Source organism: Polyodon spathula, chromosome 23 (genome assembly GCF_017654505.1).
Source record: "Polyodon spathula isolate WHYD16114869_AA chromosome 23, ASM1765450v1, whole genome shotgun sequence".
NCBI classification, from domain to species: Eukaryota; Metazoa; Chordata; class Actinopteri; order Acipenseriformes; family Polyodontidae; genus Polyodon; species Polyodon spathula.
In genome coordinates, this window is record NC_054556.1 from 209,984 (window position 1) to 228,701 (window position 18,718).

At 54.9% G+C, this 18,718-nt stretch overlaps 1 protein-coding gene across 4 annotated transcripts in view; it reads right to left on the reverse strand.

Annotated features, from left to right (window-relative positions):
• Positions 1–16,955, reverse strand: part of arih2 (ariadne homolog 2 (Drosophila)) — a 24,693-nt gene extending 7,738 nt beyond the window's left edge. The window contains exons 1-8 of one of the 4 annotated variants that reach the window (XM_041224397.1): positions 16,849–16,955; positions 6,217–6,642; positions 4,787–4,854; positions 2,729–2,792; positions 2,473–2,620; positions 2,012–2,133; positions 1,674–1,783; positions 1,174–1,291 (exon numbers count right to left, since the gene is read on the reverse strand). In XM_041224397.1, coding sequence (XP_041080331.1) covers positions 1,174–1,291; positions 1,674–1,783; positions 2,012–2,133; positions 2,473–2,620; positions 2,729–2,792; positions 4,787–4,854; positions 6,217–6,459 — 873 coding nt within the window. In that variant the 5' untranslated portion in view covers positions 6,460–6,642; positions 16,849–16,955. The other 3 variants (XM_041224395.1, XM_041224396.1, XM_041224398.1) reach the window with 3 other exon arrangements.
• Between the last annotated feature and the right edge of the window lie 1,763 nt (positions 16,956–18,718).

Consider the following 18,718-nt stretch of genomic DNA (forward strand, 5'->3'; position numbering starts at 1 on the left):
CCCGCTCCACACTCTCCTCCCAGCCACACCGCTCCACACTGCCTCCTTCCCTCCCAGCCCCTCAGCTCCACACTCTCCTCCCAGCCCCTCAGCTCCACACTGCCTCCTCCCAGCCCCTCAGCTCCACACTGCCTCCTCCCAGCCCCTCAGCTCCACACTCTCCTCCCAGCCCCTCAGCTCCACACTGCTTCCTCCCAGCCCCTCCGCTCCACACTCTCCTCCCAGCCACACCGCTCCACACTGCCTCCTTCCCTCCCAGCCCCCCCGATCCACACTCTCCTCCCAGCCACACCGCTCCACACTGCCTCCTTCCCTCCCAGCCCCCCCCGATCCACACTCTCCTCCCAGCCACACCGCTCCACACTGCCTCCTTCCCTCCCAGCCCCTCAGCTCCACACTGCTTCCTCCCAGCCCCTCAGCTCCACACTGCTCCTCCCAGCCCCTCAGCTCCACACTGCTTCCTCCCAGCCCCTCAGCTCCACACTGCTTCCTCCCAGCCCCTCAGCTCCACACTGCTTCCTCCCAGCCCCTCAGCTCCACACTGCTTCCTCCCAGCCCCTCAGCTCCACACTGCTTCCTCCCAGCCCCTCAGCTCCACACTGCTTCCTCCCAGCCCCTCAGCTCCACACTGCTCCTCCCAGCCCCTCAGCTCCACACTGCTTCCTCCCAGCCCCTCAGCTCCACACTGCTTCCTCCCAGCCCCTCAGCTCCACACTGCTTCCTCCCAGCCCCTCAGCTCCACACTGCTTCCTCCCAGCCCCTCAGCTCCACACTCTCCTCCCAGCCCCTCAGCTCCACACGCCCTCCCTCCCAGCCCCTCAGCTCCACACTCTCCTCCCAGCCCCTCAGCTCCACACTGCCTCCTCCCTCCCAGCCCCTCAGCTCCACACTGCCTCCTCCCAGCCCCTCAGCTCCACACTAGGGAGGGAAACTCCTCCACACGAGCAGTCCCTCCCAGCCCCTCGTCGACACGTGCTCCCTCCAGGGTCGGGCCGTCCACAGGGAGGTCCGGGGGGCCACGGCTAGACTCTCGCACAATGCCTACTCCCTTTCCTCCCCTTCCAGCCCCTCAGCTCTCTCCACTACACACTGTCTCCCTCCCAGCCCCTCCGCTCCACACTGACTCCCTCCCTCCCAGCCCTGCTCTGTTAGCAGTGTTTCCTGAGCTCTCACGTCTTTAGTGTGTGCGCTGATGTAGTTGGCTGTCTCAGAGTCGTCGGCACATTTCGTCAGCCACTTCCTGATGGTTGCACAGTCCGTGGGGGCGTGGTACATCTGACGACACTTGAAGCTGAAAGCAGGTCACAGAGACAGAAACTCTTCAGGTAATGGAGAACCACTCCCAGACTTTCCTAACCCAGCGGCTGGAGGAAGACTCATTTCAGGCTAATCAAAGTGAAGTTCAACTTGAAATACTTTATGGGCATGACAGGTTGAACAATTATTGCTGAAGATACAATGCATTAGAGAACCTTTACTCCCAGCAGACCTCGCTGCAGTGTGGCTCTGTGAACGTCTGGGGTATTATCTCTGTGTGTATCTGTGTGTGTGTGTCACTCTGTGACTCACCAGCAGACCTCGCTGCAGTGTGGCTGTGTGAATATCTCTGTGTGTGTATTTCTCAGTCTTTGTGTATTTCTCAGTCTGTGTGTATCCCTCAGCGTCTCTCTCACCAGAAGACCTCACTGCAGCGGCTGCACTGCACTCTGCGAGCCCGTGGCTCCTGCACCTGGATCACGATGGGGCAGTCTGCTCCCGGACACAGCTGCAGCTGGTAGTGACTCTGACGGGAGAGGAGAGTGCAGGGTTAGAGAGACAAACAGACCCTTACCCTGCAGACAGCCCCTCTCTCACCCAGAAACTCTCTGTCTCTCACCCTGCAGACAGCCCCTCTCTCACACAGAAACTCTCTGTCTCTCACCCTGCAGACAGCCCCTCTCTCACCCTGCAGACAGCCCCTCTCTCACCCTGCAGACAGCCCCTCTCTCACCCTGCAGACAGCCCCCCTCACCTCCACGGAGTCCCTGAAGAGGTAGCGCCGGTATTTCTCTCTCAGCTCTTCGCTCGGCAGCAGCGGGAGCACGAAGTCCTCTGGCATGCGCAGCGGGCACCCCCGAGCCATGCAGGAGATTCCTTCAGGGGGGAGAGGGGGTCCAGCGAGTCAACGGGTGCATCAAGCAACAGTGCAATTAACAGGATCAAAGAGAAATATGCAACACGCGCCCACAACCAGCTGCCAAGTCCTGGCCCGGGTTCAAGTTCAAGACGCCATATAAACTACTCTGTAGCCCAGTACTGTCCTGGGTTCGAGTCTCACCTACTCCCACCCTGTCTTTTAAACAGAATAGCCACGAAAGGCACTATACACACTAGTGTCCCGTCCCAGGGTCTCTACACACACTAGTGTCCTGTCCTGTCCCAGAGTCTCTACACACACTAGTGTCCTGTCCCAGGCTCTCTGTACAGACTCACCGACTCCCACCCCGTCCTTGACCAGCACAGTGGAGTGCTGCTCCCAGCAGCTCTTGCAGAAGGGGTGCTGGCAGGGCAGGGAGAGCAGGCTCTCCTTCCTGACGAGCTGCAGGCAGACTCCGCAGTGCAGAGAGGAGTGAGGGGGCGCCTAGCACAGGACAACAGCAATGCAAAACACACCTTTCAGCACACAAATCCAGACTTTACAGACAAACAAATGAATGAGCGAATGAATACTCACAGCGTGCGCACTTACAGGGTTACAGGGGGCAGCCTGCACCTGTGCATCCAGCAGCAGCTGTGTGGAATTGGACTTGTGCCTGAAACACAGAGCCAGGGTTACACAGCATCAAACACAGCCAGGGTTACTGTGCATCAAACACACAACGACAACACAGAGCCAGGGTTACACAGCATCAAACACAGAGCCAGGGTTACACAGCATCAAACACAGAGCCAGGGTTACTGTGCATCAAACACACAACGACAAACACAGAGCCAAGGTTACACAGCATCAAACACAGAGCCAGGGTTACACAGCATCAAACACACAACGACAACACAGAGCCAAGGTTACACAGCATCAAACACAGAGCCAGGGTTACACAGCATCAAACACACAACGACAACACAGAGCCAAGGTTACACAGCATCAAACACAGCCAGGGTTACTGTGCATCAAACACACAACGACAACACAGAGCCAGGGTTACACAGCATCAAACACAGAGCCAGGGTTACACAGCATCAAACACAGCCAGGGTTACTGTGCATCAAACACACAACGACAACACAGAGACAAGGTTACACAGCATCAAACACAGAGCCAGGGTTACACAGCATCAAACACACAACGACAACACAGAGCCAGGGTTACACAGCATCAAACACACAACGACAACACAGACAGGGTTACCCAGCATCAAACACACAGCGACAACACAGACAGGGTTACCCAGCATCAAACACACAGAGACAACACAGACAGGGTTACCCAGCATCAAACACACAGCGACAACACAGACAGGGTTACCCAGCATCAAACACACAGAGACAACACAGACAGGGTTACCCAGCATCAAACACACAGCGACAACACAGACAGGGTTACCCAGCATCAAACACACAACGACAACACAGACAGGGTTACCCAGCATCAAACACACAGCGACAACACAGACAGGGTTACCCAGCATCAAACACACAGCGACAACACAGACAGGGTTACCCAGCATCAAACACACAGCGACAACACAGACAGGGTTACCCAGCATCAAACACACAGAGACAACACAGACAGGGTTACCCAGCATCAAACACACAGCGACAACACAGACAGGGTTACCCAGCATCAAACACACAGCGACAACACAGACAGGGTTACCCAGCATCAAACACACAGAGACAACACAGACAGGGTTACCCAGCATCAAACACACAGCGACAACACAGACAGGGTTACCCAGCATCAAACACACAGAGACAACACAGACAGGGTTACCCAGCATCAAACACACAGCGACAACACAGAGCCAGGGTTACCCAGCATCAAACACACAGCGACAACACAGACAGGGTTACCCAGCATCAAACACACAGCGACAACACAGACAGGGTTACCCAGCATCAAACACACAGCGACAACACAGACAGGGTTACCCAGCATCAAACACACAGCGACAACACAGACAGGGTTACCCAGCATCAAACACACAGCGACAACACAGACAGGGTTACCCAGCATCAAACACACAGAGACAACACAGACAGGGTTACCCAGCATCAAACACACAGAGACAACACAGAGACAGGGTTACCCAGCATCAAACACACAGCGACAACACAGACAGGGTTACCCAGCATCAAACACACAGCGACAACACAGACAGGGTTACCCAGCATCAAACACACAGAGACAACACAGACAGGGTTACCCAGCATCAAACACACAGCGACAACACAGACAGGGTTACCCAGCATCAAACACACAGAGACAACACAGACAGGGTTACCCAGCATCAAACACACAGCGACAACACAGACAGGGTTACCCAGCATCAAACACACAGCGACAACACAGACAGGGTTACCCAGCATCAAACACACAGAGACAACACGCAGTCTGCAGCACAGTCAACACGCAGTCTGCAGCACACAGTGAAAACTTGTTTTATATACAAGTTAGTATAGGAGATACAATGCAAGCGATTCTTTAATTATCCTGCTTGAGCTCATTCCAGTGTGTGTTGACCGGTTACAGAGGAGTGAGGAGCTCCCTGCTCTGCAGAGACACTCAGTTAAACAGAGTGCCTACCTCTCCAGGATATCAGTCAGCTGCCAGTGGAAATGCACTAGGACCAGTTTAGCTACTGAAGGCAGGACCTGAAAACACAAGCAGAGCGACACACCGGTGAGATGTACAACAGAAAGAGAAGACTCACTCACCTGTGTAGCAAAGGGGATTTGAATGCATTCATAACTCCAGCCCGAGCGACTGTGCTTTCATTCCTCGTCTGCCAGCTTGTTTCCCAGCGCCTTTGTCGAGCTGGTAAAATATTATTTTTACTCTGGGGAAGTGCCGCTGCCAGAGAGAGGGCGAGGGCGTGTTTAACGCAGAACCCAAAATAAACCTGCCAGACAGACACTCTGCTAACCAGCCAGAGTGACAGGCCAGCAGGGACAAGAAATACATGACAGCCAGCTGACAGAACTGGTGTACTCAGCCCCTTCCCCCCTCTCTCTCCAAACTGGAATGCTGTTCACCTGCTCACTCAGCACTCTCTCCCTCTCACCTTGAGTGCGGAGGCCCTGCTGTTCACCTGCTCACTCAGCACTCTCTCCCTCTCACCTTGAGTGCGGAGGCCCTGCTGTTCACCTGCTCACTCAGCACTCTCTCCCTCTCACCTTGAGTGCGGAGGCCCTGCTGTTCACCTGCTCACTCAGCACTCTCTCCCTCTCACCTTGAGTGCGGAGGCCCTGCTGTTCACCTGCTCACTCAGCACTCTCTCCCTCTCACCTTGAGTGCGGAGGCCCTGCTGTTCACCTGCTCACTCAGCACTCTCTCCCTCTCACCTTGAGTGCAGAGGCCCTGCTGTTCACCTGCTCACTCAGCACTCTCTCCCTCTCACCTTGAGTGCGGAGGCCATGCTGTTCACCTGCTCACTCAGCACTCTCTCCCTCTCACCTTGAGTGCGGAGGCCATGCTGTTCACCTGCTCACTCAGCACTCTCTCCCTCTCACCTTGAGTGCGGAGGCCATGCTGTTCACCTGCTCACTCAGCACTCTCTCCCTCTCACCTTGAGTGCGGAGGCCATGCTGTTCACCTGCTCACTCAGCACTCTCTCCCTCTCACCTTGAGTGCGGAGACCATGCTGTTCACCTGCTCACTCAGCACTCTCTCCCTCTCACCTTGAGTGCGGAGGCCATGCTGTTCACCTGCTCACTCAGCACTCTCTCCCTCTCACCTTGAGTGCGGAGGCCATGCTGTTCACCTGCTCACTCAGCACTCTCTCCCTCTCACCTTGAGTGCGGAGGCCATGCTGTTCACCTGCTCACTCAGCACTCTCTCCCTCTCACCTTGAGTGCGGAGGCCCTGCTGTTCACCTGCTCACTCAGCACTCTCTCCCTCTCACCTTGAGTGCGGAGGCCCTGCTGTTCACCTGCTCACTCAGCACTCTCTCCCTCTCACCTTGAGTGCGGAGGCCCTGCTGTTCACCTGCTCACTCAGCACTCTCTCCCTCTCACCTTGAGTGCGGAGGCCATGCTGTTCACCTGCTCACTCAGCACTCTCTGGCTCTCCCGGTAGGTGAGGCAGGTGAACAGGTACTCCTCGGGGTCGAAGGCGTCAGCCCCCTGCTGCTCCATGTCTCCTGCGACGCCCTCGTAATAATCAGCGATGTCCCCCAGGTCCTCCTCCTCCTCCTCCTCAGAATTGCCATCGAAGTCCTCGTTACTCTCGGAGCCCTGGCTGTTCATGTCCACTGACATAACAGGCGTGCCGCCAACAGCCGCTGCTAACAGTGCAAAACGTTCCCTCTCCTCTCCTCTCCCGCACACAAGGGCCAGGCCAGGAAAACTACAACTCCCAGTAGCCTCTATCAGAGGGTCTAGGAACTCAGCAGCACAGCTCCCCGCACACTCATCTGCTATCGATGCTGCTGTGAAGATTCACTGGGGAAGAAACAGAGTGACACACAGAGAGAGAAGAGTCATTCTTTTCTAGTTGTATACAGCCTTACACAGGGTCAGAAAGCACTGGAGCCAGTCAAGCCAAACCACAGTGGGAAATAAGACTCCCACTGCACAGCAGTTTGATCCAGTCCTGGTTTTATGTGTCCCTACTGGATTGTGAATAAGACGTGTCGCTGCACAGTCCCTAGAAGTTTGATCCAGTAAAAACTGGTTTTAACAATTGGGTCCCTGACAATAAGATTCTGAGGGCACGTGTCGTCCAGTTCCTGGTTTTAAGGTGAGGGATGACCAATAAGACTCCCTACTGTTATTCAGGAATTTTAACACAGGGATGACAATAAGACTCCCACTGCACAGCAGTTTGATCCAGTCCTGGTTTGGCTACGAGTCTAATAAGCCACACCTGAGCTTGCTACTTCACACTAGGGCTAAACAAGCATGCACTAAAACCTGGAAAGGGTGAAACTGCTCCACAACAGGAGTCTTATTTCTATCTCTGCAAACCAAGCACAGCACAGAAACCAGGACCTGAGGACACCACTCAAGATACCGCTAGGACAGAGACAATAAGGTTAGCCATTGAAAACTGAGACATGGAGCCTCATTTAAACTGGTGTAGAATTCCAGAGGTTACAGAATGATTGTTTACTTGTTGCATTTACTTCAGAAAATGAATACAAAGAATAGTGTAGCAATATACTGTGTGTGTGACAGCAACTTCTACAGTGCTTTACAACACAGTGACACAAAAATAACATTTTGAATTCGTACCAGTAAAAACACTTCTGTAAAAAAGAAAAAAAAAAAAAAAATCTACAATGTGACATTAAGCTGTCTGGCCACTTGCTGTGAAACACTGTGTATTATAACCTCCACCTGCTGCACTGCACGGCAGAGAAGAGAAACGATGCCTCCGCAGAGCAGCTGCAACAGCACACCTTCCACTCTAACACTGTGTATTATAACCTCCACCTGCTGCACTGCACGGCAGAGAAGAGAAACGATGCCTCCGCAGAGCAGCTGCAACAGCACACCTTCCACTCTAACACTGTGTATTATAACCTCCACCTGCTGCACTGCACGGCAGAGAAGAGAAACGATGCCTCCGCAGAGCAGCTGCAACAGCACACCTTCCACTCTAACACTGTGTATTATAACCTCCACCTGCTGCACTGCACAGCAGAGAAGAGAAACGATGCCTCCGCAGAGCAGCTGCAACAGCACATCTTCCACTCTAACACTGTGTATTATAACCTCCACCTGCTGCACTGCACAGCAGAGAAGAGAAACGATGCCTCCGCAGAGCAGCTGCAACAGCACACCTTCCACTCTAACACTGTGTATTATAACCTCCACCTGCTGCACTGCAAAGCAGAGAAGAGAAACGATGCCTCCGCAGAGCAGCTGCAACAGCACACCTTCCACTCTAACACTGTGTATTATAACCTCCACCTGCTGCACTGCACGGCAGAGAAGAGAAACGATGCCTCCGCAGAGCAGCTGCAACAGCACACCTTCCACTCTAACACTGTATTATAACCTCCACCTGCTGCACTGCACGGCAGAGAAGAGAAACGATGCCTCCGCAGAGCAGCTGCAACAGCACACCTTCCACTCTAACACTGTGTATTATAACCTCCACCTGCTGCACTGCACGGCAGAGAAGAGAAACGATGCCTCCGCAGAGCAGCTGCAACAGCACACCTTCCACTCTAACACTGTGTATTATAACCTCCACCTGCTGCACTGCACGGCAGAGAAGAGAAACGATGCCTCCGCAGAGCAGCTGCAACAGCACACCTTCCACTCTAACACTGTATTATAACCTCCACCTGCTGCACTGCAAAGCAGAGAAGAGAAACGATGCCTCCGCAGAGCAGCTGCAACAGCACACCTTCCACTCTAACACTGTGTATTATAACCTCCACCTGCTGCACTGCACGGCAGAGAAGAGAAACGATGCCTCCGCAGAGCAGCTGCAACAGCACACCTTCCACTCTAACACTGTGTATTATAACCTCCACCTGCTGCACTGCACAGCAGAGATGAGAAACGATGCCTCTGCAGAGCAGCTGCAACAGCACACCTTCCACTCTAACACTGTATTATAACCTCCACCTGCTGCACTGCACGGCAGAGAAGAGAAACGATGCCTCCGAAGAGCAGCTGCAACAGCACACCTTCCACTCTAACACTGTGTATTATAACCTCCACCTGCTGCACTGCACGGCAGAGAAGAGAAACGATGCCTCCGCAGAGCAGCTGCAACAGCACACCTTCCACTCTAACACTGTGTATTATAACCTCCACCTGCTGCACTGCACGGCAGAGATGAGAAACGATGCCTCCGCAGAGCAGCTGCAACAGCACACCTTCCACTCTAACACTGTGTATTATAACCTCCACCTGCTGCACTGCACGGCAGAGATGAGAAACGATGCCTCCGCAGAGCAGCTGCAACAGCACACCTTCCACTCTAACACTGTGTATTATAACCTCCACCTGCTGCACTGCACGGCAGAGAAGAGAAACGATGCCTCCGCAGAGCAGCTGCAACAGCACACCTTCCACTCTAACACTGTGTATTATAACCTCCACCTGCTGCACTGCACGGCAGAGAAGAGAAACGATGCCTCCGCAGAGCAGCTGCAACAGCACACCTTCCACTCTAACACTGTGTATTATAACCTCCACCTGCTGCACTGCACGGCAGAGATGAGAAACGATGCCTCCGCAGAGCAGCTGCAACAGCACACCTTCCACTCTAACACTGTGTATTATAACCTCCACCTGCTGCACTGCACGGCAGAGATGAGAAACGATGCCTCCGCAGAGCAGCTGCAACAGCACATCTTCCACTCTAACACTGTGTATTATAACCTCCACCTGCTGCACTGCACGGCAGAGATGAGAAACGATGCCTCCGCAGAGCAGCTGCAACAGCACACCTTCCACTCTAACACTGTGTATTATAACCTCCACCTGCTGCACTGCACGGCAGAGAAGAGAAACGATGCCTCCGCAGAGCAGCTGCAACAGCACACCTTCCACTCTAACACTGTGTATTATAACCTCCACCTGCTGCACTGCACGGCAGAGATGAGAAACGATGCCTCCGCAGAGCAGCTGCAACAGCACACCTTCCACTCTAACACTGTGTATTATAACCTCCACCTGCTGCACTGCACGGCAGAGAAGAGAAACGATGCCTCCGCAGAGCAGCTGCAACAGCACACCTTCCACTCTAACACTGTGTATTATAACCTCCACCTGCTGCACTGCACGGCAGAGATGAGAAACAATGCCTCCGCAGAGCAGCTGCAATAGCACACCTTCCACTCTAACACTGTGTATTATAACCTCCACCTGCTGCACTGCACGGCAGAGAAGAGAAACGATGCCTCCGCAGAGCAGCTGCAACAGCATACCTTCCACTCTAACACTGTGTATTATAACCTCCACCTGCTGCACTGCACGGCAGAGATGAGAAACGATGCCTCCGCAGAGCAGCTGCAACAGCACACCTTCCACTCTTACGAAGCACACCCTGCAGCACAGCTTCACCAAAACAAAAAACATGAAATGAAAAATGACGGCTCTGCTTACAAAACTCAGGCAAACTTCAATCTGTTACAGAAGACGGCACAATAATCCGCGGAATACAATGGCAACCAATACAAATTAAACAAGACCAGCAAATTACAAGAGAGCATTTTAAAATACATTGTATAATAACAACAACAACAACCATCAATTTTACTTTGGATTCAACCAAATTATTATTATTTTTTTTTTTTAAAAGCACTTTGTGTGTGGTTGGATTTCATTCAGCATCGAGTCTGCTCTGCGGCACACAACTCAGCCATCCTGCTAGCTTCAGATACAGTGCAGTCCGTTTAGAAGAATTACAGGTATAAGAATCAAGCACATATAGAGATGAAAACCACGCTATACTAGCCATGCTAAAATACTCTGCTTGGAAGAATCAGGAATGTGCATCTAAAATCATTTCAGAACAAACTGACTGCATGGAATGAGGTGCTGTACCCGGTGCAGTGACAGACAGTACAGCCGCTTTGCATGGAATGAGGTGCTGTACCCGGTGCAGTGACAGACAGTATAGCCGCTTTGCATGGAATGAGGTGCTGTACCCGGTGCAGTGACAGACAGTACAGCCGCTTTGCATGGAATGAGGTGCTGTACCCAGTGCAATGACAGACAGTACAGCCGCTTTGCATGGAATGAGGTGCTGTACCCGGTGCAGTGACAGACAGTAGAGCCGCTTTGCATGGAATGAGATGCTGTACCCGGTGCAGTGACAGACAGTAGAGCCGCTTTGCATGGAATGAGGTGCTGTACCCGGTGCAATGACAGACAGTAGAGCCGCTTTGCATGGAATGAGGTGCTGTACCCGGTGCAGTGACAGACAGTAGAGCCGCTTTGCATGGAATGAGGTGCTGTACCCGGTGCAGTGACAGACAGTACAGCCGCTTTGCATGGAATGAGGTGCTGTACCCGGTGCAGTGACAGACAGTAGAGCCGCTTTGCATGGAATGAGGTGCTGTACCCGGTGCAGTGACAGACAGTAGAGCCGCTTTGCATGGAATGAGGTGCTGTACCCGGTGCAGTGACAGACAGTAGAGCCGCTTTGCATGGAATGAGGTGCTGTACCCGGTGCAGTGACAGACAGTAGAGCCGCTTTGCATGGAATGAGGTGCTGTACCCGGTGCAGTGACAGACAGTAGAGCCGCTTTGCATGGGATGAGGTGCTGTACCCGGTGCAGTGACAGACAGTAGAGCCGCTTTGCATGGAATGAGGTGCTGTACCCGGTGCAGTGACAGACAGTAGAGCCGCTTTGCATGGAATGAGGTGCTGTACCCGGTGCAGTGACAGACAGTAGAGCCGCTTTGCATGGAATGAGGTGCTGTACCCGGTGCAATGACAGACAGTAGAGCCGCTTTGCATGGAATGAGGTGCTGTACCCGGTGCAGTGACAGACAGTACAGCCGCTTTGCATGGAATGAGGTGCTGTACCCGGTGCAATGACAGACAGTACAGCCGCTTTGCATGGAATGAGGTGCTGTACCCGGTGCAGTGACAGACAGTAGAGCCGCTTTGCATGGAATGAGGTGCTGTACCCAGTGCAATGACAGACAGTAGAGCCGCTTTGCATGGAATGAGGTGCTGTACCCGGTGCAGTGACAGACAGTAGAGCCGCTTTGCATGGAATGAGGTGCTGTACCCGGTGCAATGACAGACAGTAGAGCCGCTTTGCATGGAATGAGGTGCTGTACCCGGTGCAGTGACAGACAGTAGAGCCGCTTTGCATGGGATGAGGTGCTGTACCCGGTGCAGTGACAGACAGTAGAGCCGCTTTGCATGGGATGAGGTGCTGTACCCGGTGCAGTGACAGACAGTAGAGCCGCTTTGCATGGGATGAGGTGCTGTACCCGGTGCAGTGACAGACAGTAGAGCCGCTTTGCATGGGATGAGGTGCTGTACCCGGTGCAGTGACAGACAGTAGAGCCGCTTTGCATGGAATGAGGTGCTGTACCCGGTGCAGTGACAGACAGTAGAGCCGCTTTGCATGGAATGAGGTGCTGTACCCGGTGCAGTGACAGACAGTAGAGCCGCTTTGCATGGAATGAGGTGCTGTACCCGGTGCAGTGACAGACAGTAGAGCCGCTTTGCATGGAATGAGGTGCTGTACCCGGTGCAATGACAGACAGTAGAGCCGCTTTGCATGGAATGAGGTGCTGTACCCGGTGCAATGACAGACAGTAGAGCCGCTTTGCATGGAATGAGGTGCTGTACCCAGTGCAATGACAGACAGTACAGCCGCTTTGCATGGAATGAGGTGCTGTACCCAGTGCAATGACAGACAGTACAGCCGCTTTGCATGGAATGAGGTGCTGTACCCAGTGCAATGACAGACAGTAGAGCCGCTTTGCATGGAATGAGGTGCTGTACCCAGTGCAATGACAGACAGTACAGCCGCTTTGCATGGAATGAGGTGCTGTACCCGGTGCAATGACAGACAGTACAGCCGCTTTGCATGGAATGAGATGCTGTACCCGGTGCAGTGACAGACAGTAGAGCCGCTTTGCATGGAATGAGGTGCTGTACCCGGTGCAGTGACAGACAGTAGAGCCGCTTTGCATGGAATGAGGTGCTGTACCCGGTGCAGTGACAGACAGTAGAGCCGCTTTGCATGGGATGAGGTGCTGTACCCGGTGCAATGACAGACAGTAGAGCCGCTTTGCATGGAATGAGGTGCTGTACCCGGTGCAGTGACAGACAGTACAGCCGCTTTGCATGGAATGAGGTGCTGTACCCAGTGCAATGACAGACAGTAGAGCCGCTTTGCATGGAATGAGGTGCTGTACCCGGTGCAATGACAGACAGTAGAGCCGCTTTGCATGGAATGAGATGCTGTACCCGGTGCAGTGACAGACAGTACAGCCGCTTTGCATGGAATGAGGTGCTGTACCCGGTGCAGTGACAGACAGTAGAGCCGCTTTGCATCTCTGCTTGGTGAAAAACTACGAGACCCGCAACTGAAAAAAACAAAGCCACAGATGTTTAAATTCTTGTCCGCACTGTGCGTTATTATTATTCAGACTATAAAGCTTGACACAATATTACTTGATTTGAATTTACTGTAAAGCTTGTTGACGGGGTGCCGGCGGGATGTTGTTTCTGACAGGGGGGCGGCGGGATGTTGTTTCTGACAGGGGGGCGGCGGGATGTTGTTTCTGACGGGGGGGCGGCGGGATGTTGTTTCTGACAGGGGGGCGGCGGGATGTTGTTTCTGACAGGGTGCCGGCGGGATGTTGTTTCTGACAGGGTGCCGGCGGGATGTTGTTTCTGACAGGGGGGCGGCGGGATGTTGTTTCTGACGGGGTGCCGGCGGGATGTTGTTTCTGACGGGGGGGCGGCGGGATGTTGTTTCTGACGGGGTGCCGGCGGGATGTTGTTTCTGACGGGGTGGCGGCGGGATGTTGTTTCTGACGGGGTGCCGGCGGGATGTTGTTTCTGACGGGGTGCCGGCGGGATGTTGTTTCTGACGGGGTGGCGGCGGGATGTTGTTTCTGACGGGGTGGCGGCGGGATGTTGTTTCTGACGGGGTGGCGGCGGGATGTTGTTTCTGACGGGGTGGCGGCGGGATGTTGTTTCTGACGGGGTGGCGGCGGGATGTTGTTTCTGACGGGGTGGCGGCGGGATGTTGTTTCTGACGGGGTGCCGGCGGGATGTTGTTTCTGACGGGGTGCCGGCGGGATGTTGTTTCTGACGGGGTGGCGGCGGGATGTTGTTTCTGACGGGGTGCCGGCGGGATGTTGTTTCTGACGGGGTGCCGGCGGGATGTTGTTTCTGACGGGGTGCCGGCGGGATGTTGTTTCTGACGGGGTGGCGGCGGGATGTTGTTTCTGACGGGGTGCCGGCGGGATGTTGTTTCTGACGGGGTGCCGGCGGGATGTTGTTTCTGACGGGGTGCCGGCGGGATGTTGTTTCTGACGGGGTGCCGGCGGGATGTTGTTTCTGACGGGGGGCGGCGGGATGTTGTTTCTGACGGGGTGCCGGCGGGATGTTGTTTCTGACGGGGTGGCGGCGGGATGTTGTTTCTGACGGGGGGGCGGCGGGATGTTGTTTCTGACGGGGTGGCGGCGGGATGTTGTTTCTGACGGGGTGCCGGCGGGATGTTGTTTCTGACGGGGTGCCGGCGGGATGTTGTTTCTGACGGGGTGGCGGCGGGATGTTGTTTCTGACGGGGTGGCGGCGGGATGTTGTTTCTGACGGGGTGCCGGCGGGATGTTGTTTCTGACGGGGTGGCGGCGGGATGTTGTTTCTGACGGGGGGCGGCGGGATGTTGTTTCTGACGGGGTGGCGGCGGGATGTTGTTTCTGACGGGGTGGCGGCGGGATGTTGTTTCTGACGGGGTGGCGGCGGGATGTTGTTTCTGACGGGGTGGCGGCGGGATGTTGTTTCTGACGGGGTGCCGGCGGGATGTTGTTTCTGACGGGGGGGCGGCGGGATGTTGTTTCTGACGGGGTGGCGGCGGGATGTTGTTTCTGACGGGGTGCCGGCGGGATGTTGTTTCTGACGGGGTGGCGGCGGGATGTTGTTTCTGACGGGGTGGCGGCGGGATGTTGTTTCTGACGGGGTGGCGGCGGGATGTTGTTTCTGACGGGGTGCCGGCGGGATGTTGTTTCTGACGGGGTGTTGTTTCTGACGGGGTGGCGGCGGGATGTTGTTTCTGACGGGGTGCCGGCGGGATGTTGTTTCTGACGGGGTGGCGGCGGGATGTTGTTTCTGACGGGGTGCCGGCGGGATGTTGTTTCTGACGGGGGGCGGCGGGATGTTGTTTCTGACAGGGGGGCGGCGGGATGTTGTTTCTGACGGGGGGCCGGCGGGATGTTGTTTCTGACAGGGTGCCGGTGGGATGTTGTTTCTGACGGGGTGCCGGCGGGATGTTGTTTCTGACGGGGGGGCGGCGGGATGTTGTTTCTGACGGGGTGCCGGCGGGATGTTGTTTCTGACGGGGTGCCGGCGGGATGTTGTTTCTGACGGGGGGGCGGCGGGATGTTGTTTCTGACGGGGTGGCGGCGGGATGTTGTTTCTGACGGGGTGCCGGCGGGATGTTGTTTCTGACGGGGTGCCGGCGGGATGTTGTTTCTGACGGGGGGGCGGCGGGATGTTGTTTCTGACGGGGTGGCGGCGGGATGTTGTTTCTGACGGGGTGCCGGCGGGATGTTGTTTCTGACGGGGTGCCGGCGGGATGTTGTTTCTGACGGGGTGCCGGCGGGATGTTGTTTCTGACGGGGTGCCGGCGGGATGTTGTTTCTGACGGGGTGCCGGCGGGATGTTGTTTCTGACGGGGGGGCGGCGGGATGTTGTTTCTGACGGGGTGCCGGCGGGATGTTTCTGACGCTGTGCTGGCGGGATGTTGTATAAAAAGGTATGTTTTCTTTATTATTATTGCATAATGAAATGACAGATGTTAGGCAGAGAGGGGATAGGATTGACCGTTACAGATTTCTTTAGATCAATTATTCAGTTCCAGTAATATAAACCAGCCTGTGCCGCCCTGCTCTTCAAGTTATCTGTAATGCATGCTGTCAGTGTGCAGGGACTGCCGCACATTCCTACATAACAAAATGATTTTAGAAGCTTGAGGATTCTGCGTGGAAATAAGACTCCAATTGCATAGCAGTGTGATGCTGTCCTGGTTTTGCTAGGGGTTTAAAGAAACACACCTGAGCTTGTTACCGATATGCTGGTGCTAATCCAGCTCCTAGTAAAACCTGGAATCCATTAAGCTGACTTGGAAGGAGGCGGAGTCTTTCCATCCCTGCAGAGAACTCTGTGGTCTGCTCAGTTTATAAACAGTCTAGCTCCTCTCAGCCAATCAGAACTGGTCTGCATTCACATCCTGTGCATTCCATTGCCAAAACTTTATGAATCCAGTGATGTCTCATTAATGAGACAACGAAAGGACTGGCATTACAAAATTAGGTGAAGATCTTTACCTGTGAAAAAAACTGGGACCACAGTAAAGGTCAAACAGCAAACAAGAAAGAGCCTGTGATTCCTAGTAACAGAATCGAGCAGAACCTGAGCTCTCCGCCGCTGTATTACACCGATATAATCTACCACACAACAGTTACTGTTTTGACTTGCAATCCCTCCAGACAGCAAGTCTCTTTCAGTGCGTGTGCCACTCAGTTACACAGCAAGCATGACGCTGTGTTTTCATAAGCGCAGCACTGCCTGTGACGATACCATGAATACCAGCGTGTTACCGAACTCGCTCAGCGCCTCAGCCTGCGAGCACACGGGCTTGAATATCACTTATACTGTGGCAGGGCTCAGTAATAATATGACTTACAGAAACACGACGAGCACTCTGAAAAAAACCCAAAGCGCGCCCCCACGCATGAACAGATTATCGCTTTGATTTGAGATGAAAGCTTCGTTTAAAACACAAGCCCTACCCCCAAAAGCACCGCACCTCCCCCAGCTCGGCTGCTGGCTCACTACCAGCCCGAGGACTGGCATGTAAACAGGGCCGCCCGGAGCCTGCTGCCTCCCTTATCGCCTGTCCCCCCCCGTCCCGGTCCTCGCCCGCCTGTCCCCGCCTGCCCCCCCCTGTCCCGGTCCTCGCCCGCCTCCCTGCCTCTCGTTACCGGGTCGCTGGGGGCAGCCTGTCTCGGATCCCGCGACTCGATTCCGGGTAGCTCCTGGAATCCGATCTGCTGCAGAGGGGAACACCGCCGCGTCATATCCGAGAGGAGGGGCGAGTCGGTGGTGGGCGGGGTTTCGGTTACTCTAAATAGACCCGCAATGACGTCAGCTTCAGACGCTCAGACGCGGCGCAGCGCTTTCATTCAGTAAGGGCTCGGTACACACGGGGGTCGCAGCCACGCCGTCGTTAGTGTGGATGAAGAATTGCTCTAGAGCTGCAATGAGTCCAGGCCTGGGGTAATTGATATTTAAAAAGATAAAAAGTCACGTCTGGTTTAGGAACGCTTCATCCAGCGGATTAGCGCTGTGATAATCGCTCCAGACTAATCGCTTTCCACCTGGAGAAGGTCTGTGCTCTAATCCCTCTGCTCCCTGTGACAGACTCTGGAGGGGAGGGGAGATGGAGCGAGGTGGAGCAGCCACCCGTACCCATCCCCTCCCCTCCCCTGCAGACCGGAGCTCCACCTCGTCCCCCCCGAGTCCCTACCCGTCCAGGGTGTGGGTACCCTCTAGGGGGCTCCACCTCGTCCCCAAATAGTCACCCTCCCTCCCCTCCCCTCCACGTCAGACCTCGGTCCCTCGAGTATCGCTCCCCCCCCTCCACTCTCGTCCCCTACCCTCCCTAGACACTCGTCCCCTCACGTCCCCTCTACCTCAGCTCCACCTGTCCCCCCCATCCCCTCCCCTAACCTCGTCCCCTCCGTCCCCTCTTACCTCGCTCCAGTCCTCGGATTCCTCCGCTCCGATACCCTCCCATCCTCGTCGACCCTCCCATCCCTCCACCTGACACCGCGTTCCCTCCGTAATCCTCCCCTCCAGCTCGCCCTCCCCTCTCCCCTACCCTACCCTCCCCTACAACCAGGAGGTCCCCTCTACCTCGCTCCACTTCGTCCCCTCAGTCCCTCCCCTCCCACCTCGGCCCCTCCCGAGGTCGGAGCAGGGGTCCCCTCCCCCTCCCCTCCTCTTCCAGGGTCCCCGCCAGGGGACCTGCGCTGGAGCAGGGGGAGGGCAGCCCTAGATGGTGCACCTTCGTCCCTCCCGCCCTCACCTCGGGAGGACTAGTACCGTCCCGTGGACCAGGGGAGGCGCTCCTCCACCTAGGCGTAACCAGGAGTCCTCCTCTACTGGAGCTCCCTCGATGGGCCGTCGCTCCTGGAGGGGTGGGGAGGTCCCTCCCCCCCACCTAGGTCAGGGGAGGTGGAGCACCACCTCGGGGGGCGGGCCCGAGGAGGGGGGTGGAGCCCTCCCGTTCAGCCCTCCCCCTCCCCAGGGTCCCCCAGCTCCCCGAGGAGGGTCCCAGAGGGCAGGAGAGATCGAGCAGAAGAGAGTAAGCCTCGTAGTAAAACCTGGAATGGGTGAAACCGCTGTGCAACAGGAGCCTCATTTCAACCGCTGTATGTCACTAGGAAACAGTCCAATAAAAGACGGCAGTGTGTATGTGAATGGCATGCAGGTGTACAGCACGAATGTGAATTTTGAAACAGAAATAACCTTGCACTGCATAAACACAGCTTTATTTTATATATTTCTGATTAAACATGAAAGTGAAGATTCAACGTGCAGCTCTTCACAGAACAGCATTTAAACACCGGAAATCGGGAGAGACGCGGCACCGCAGAGAGATTCCAGGACTCCCTCGGCACAATACAAACATCTGAAATGAGTCAGATCATTCAAAATACTGTGTGCTGCAAAGTGACGAGGATCTAAAACGTGTGCTGGTTCACTCTGTAACGCACTACAGCGCTCTAATACTATTACAACCCCCGAGATGAATGCATTGATCTCAGAAGAGCATCGTCGCAGGTGAAA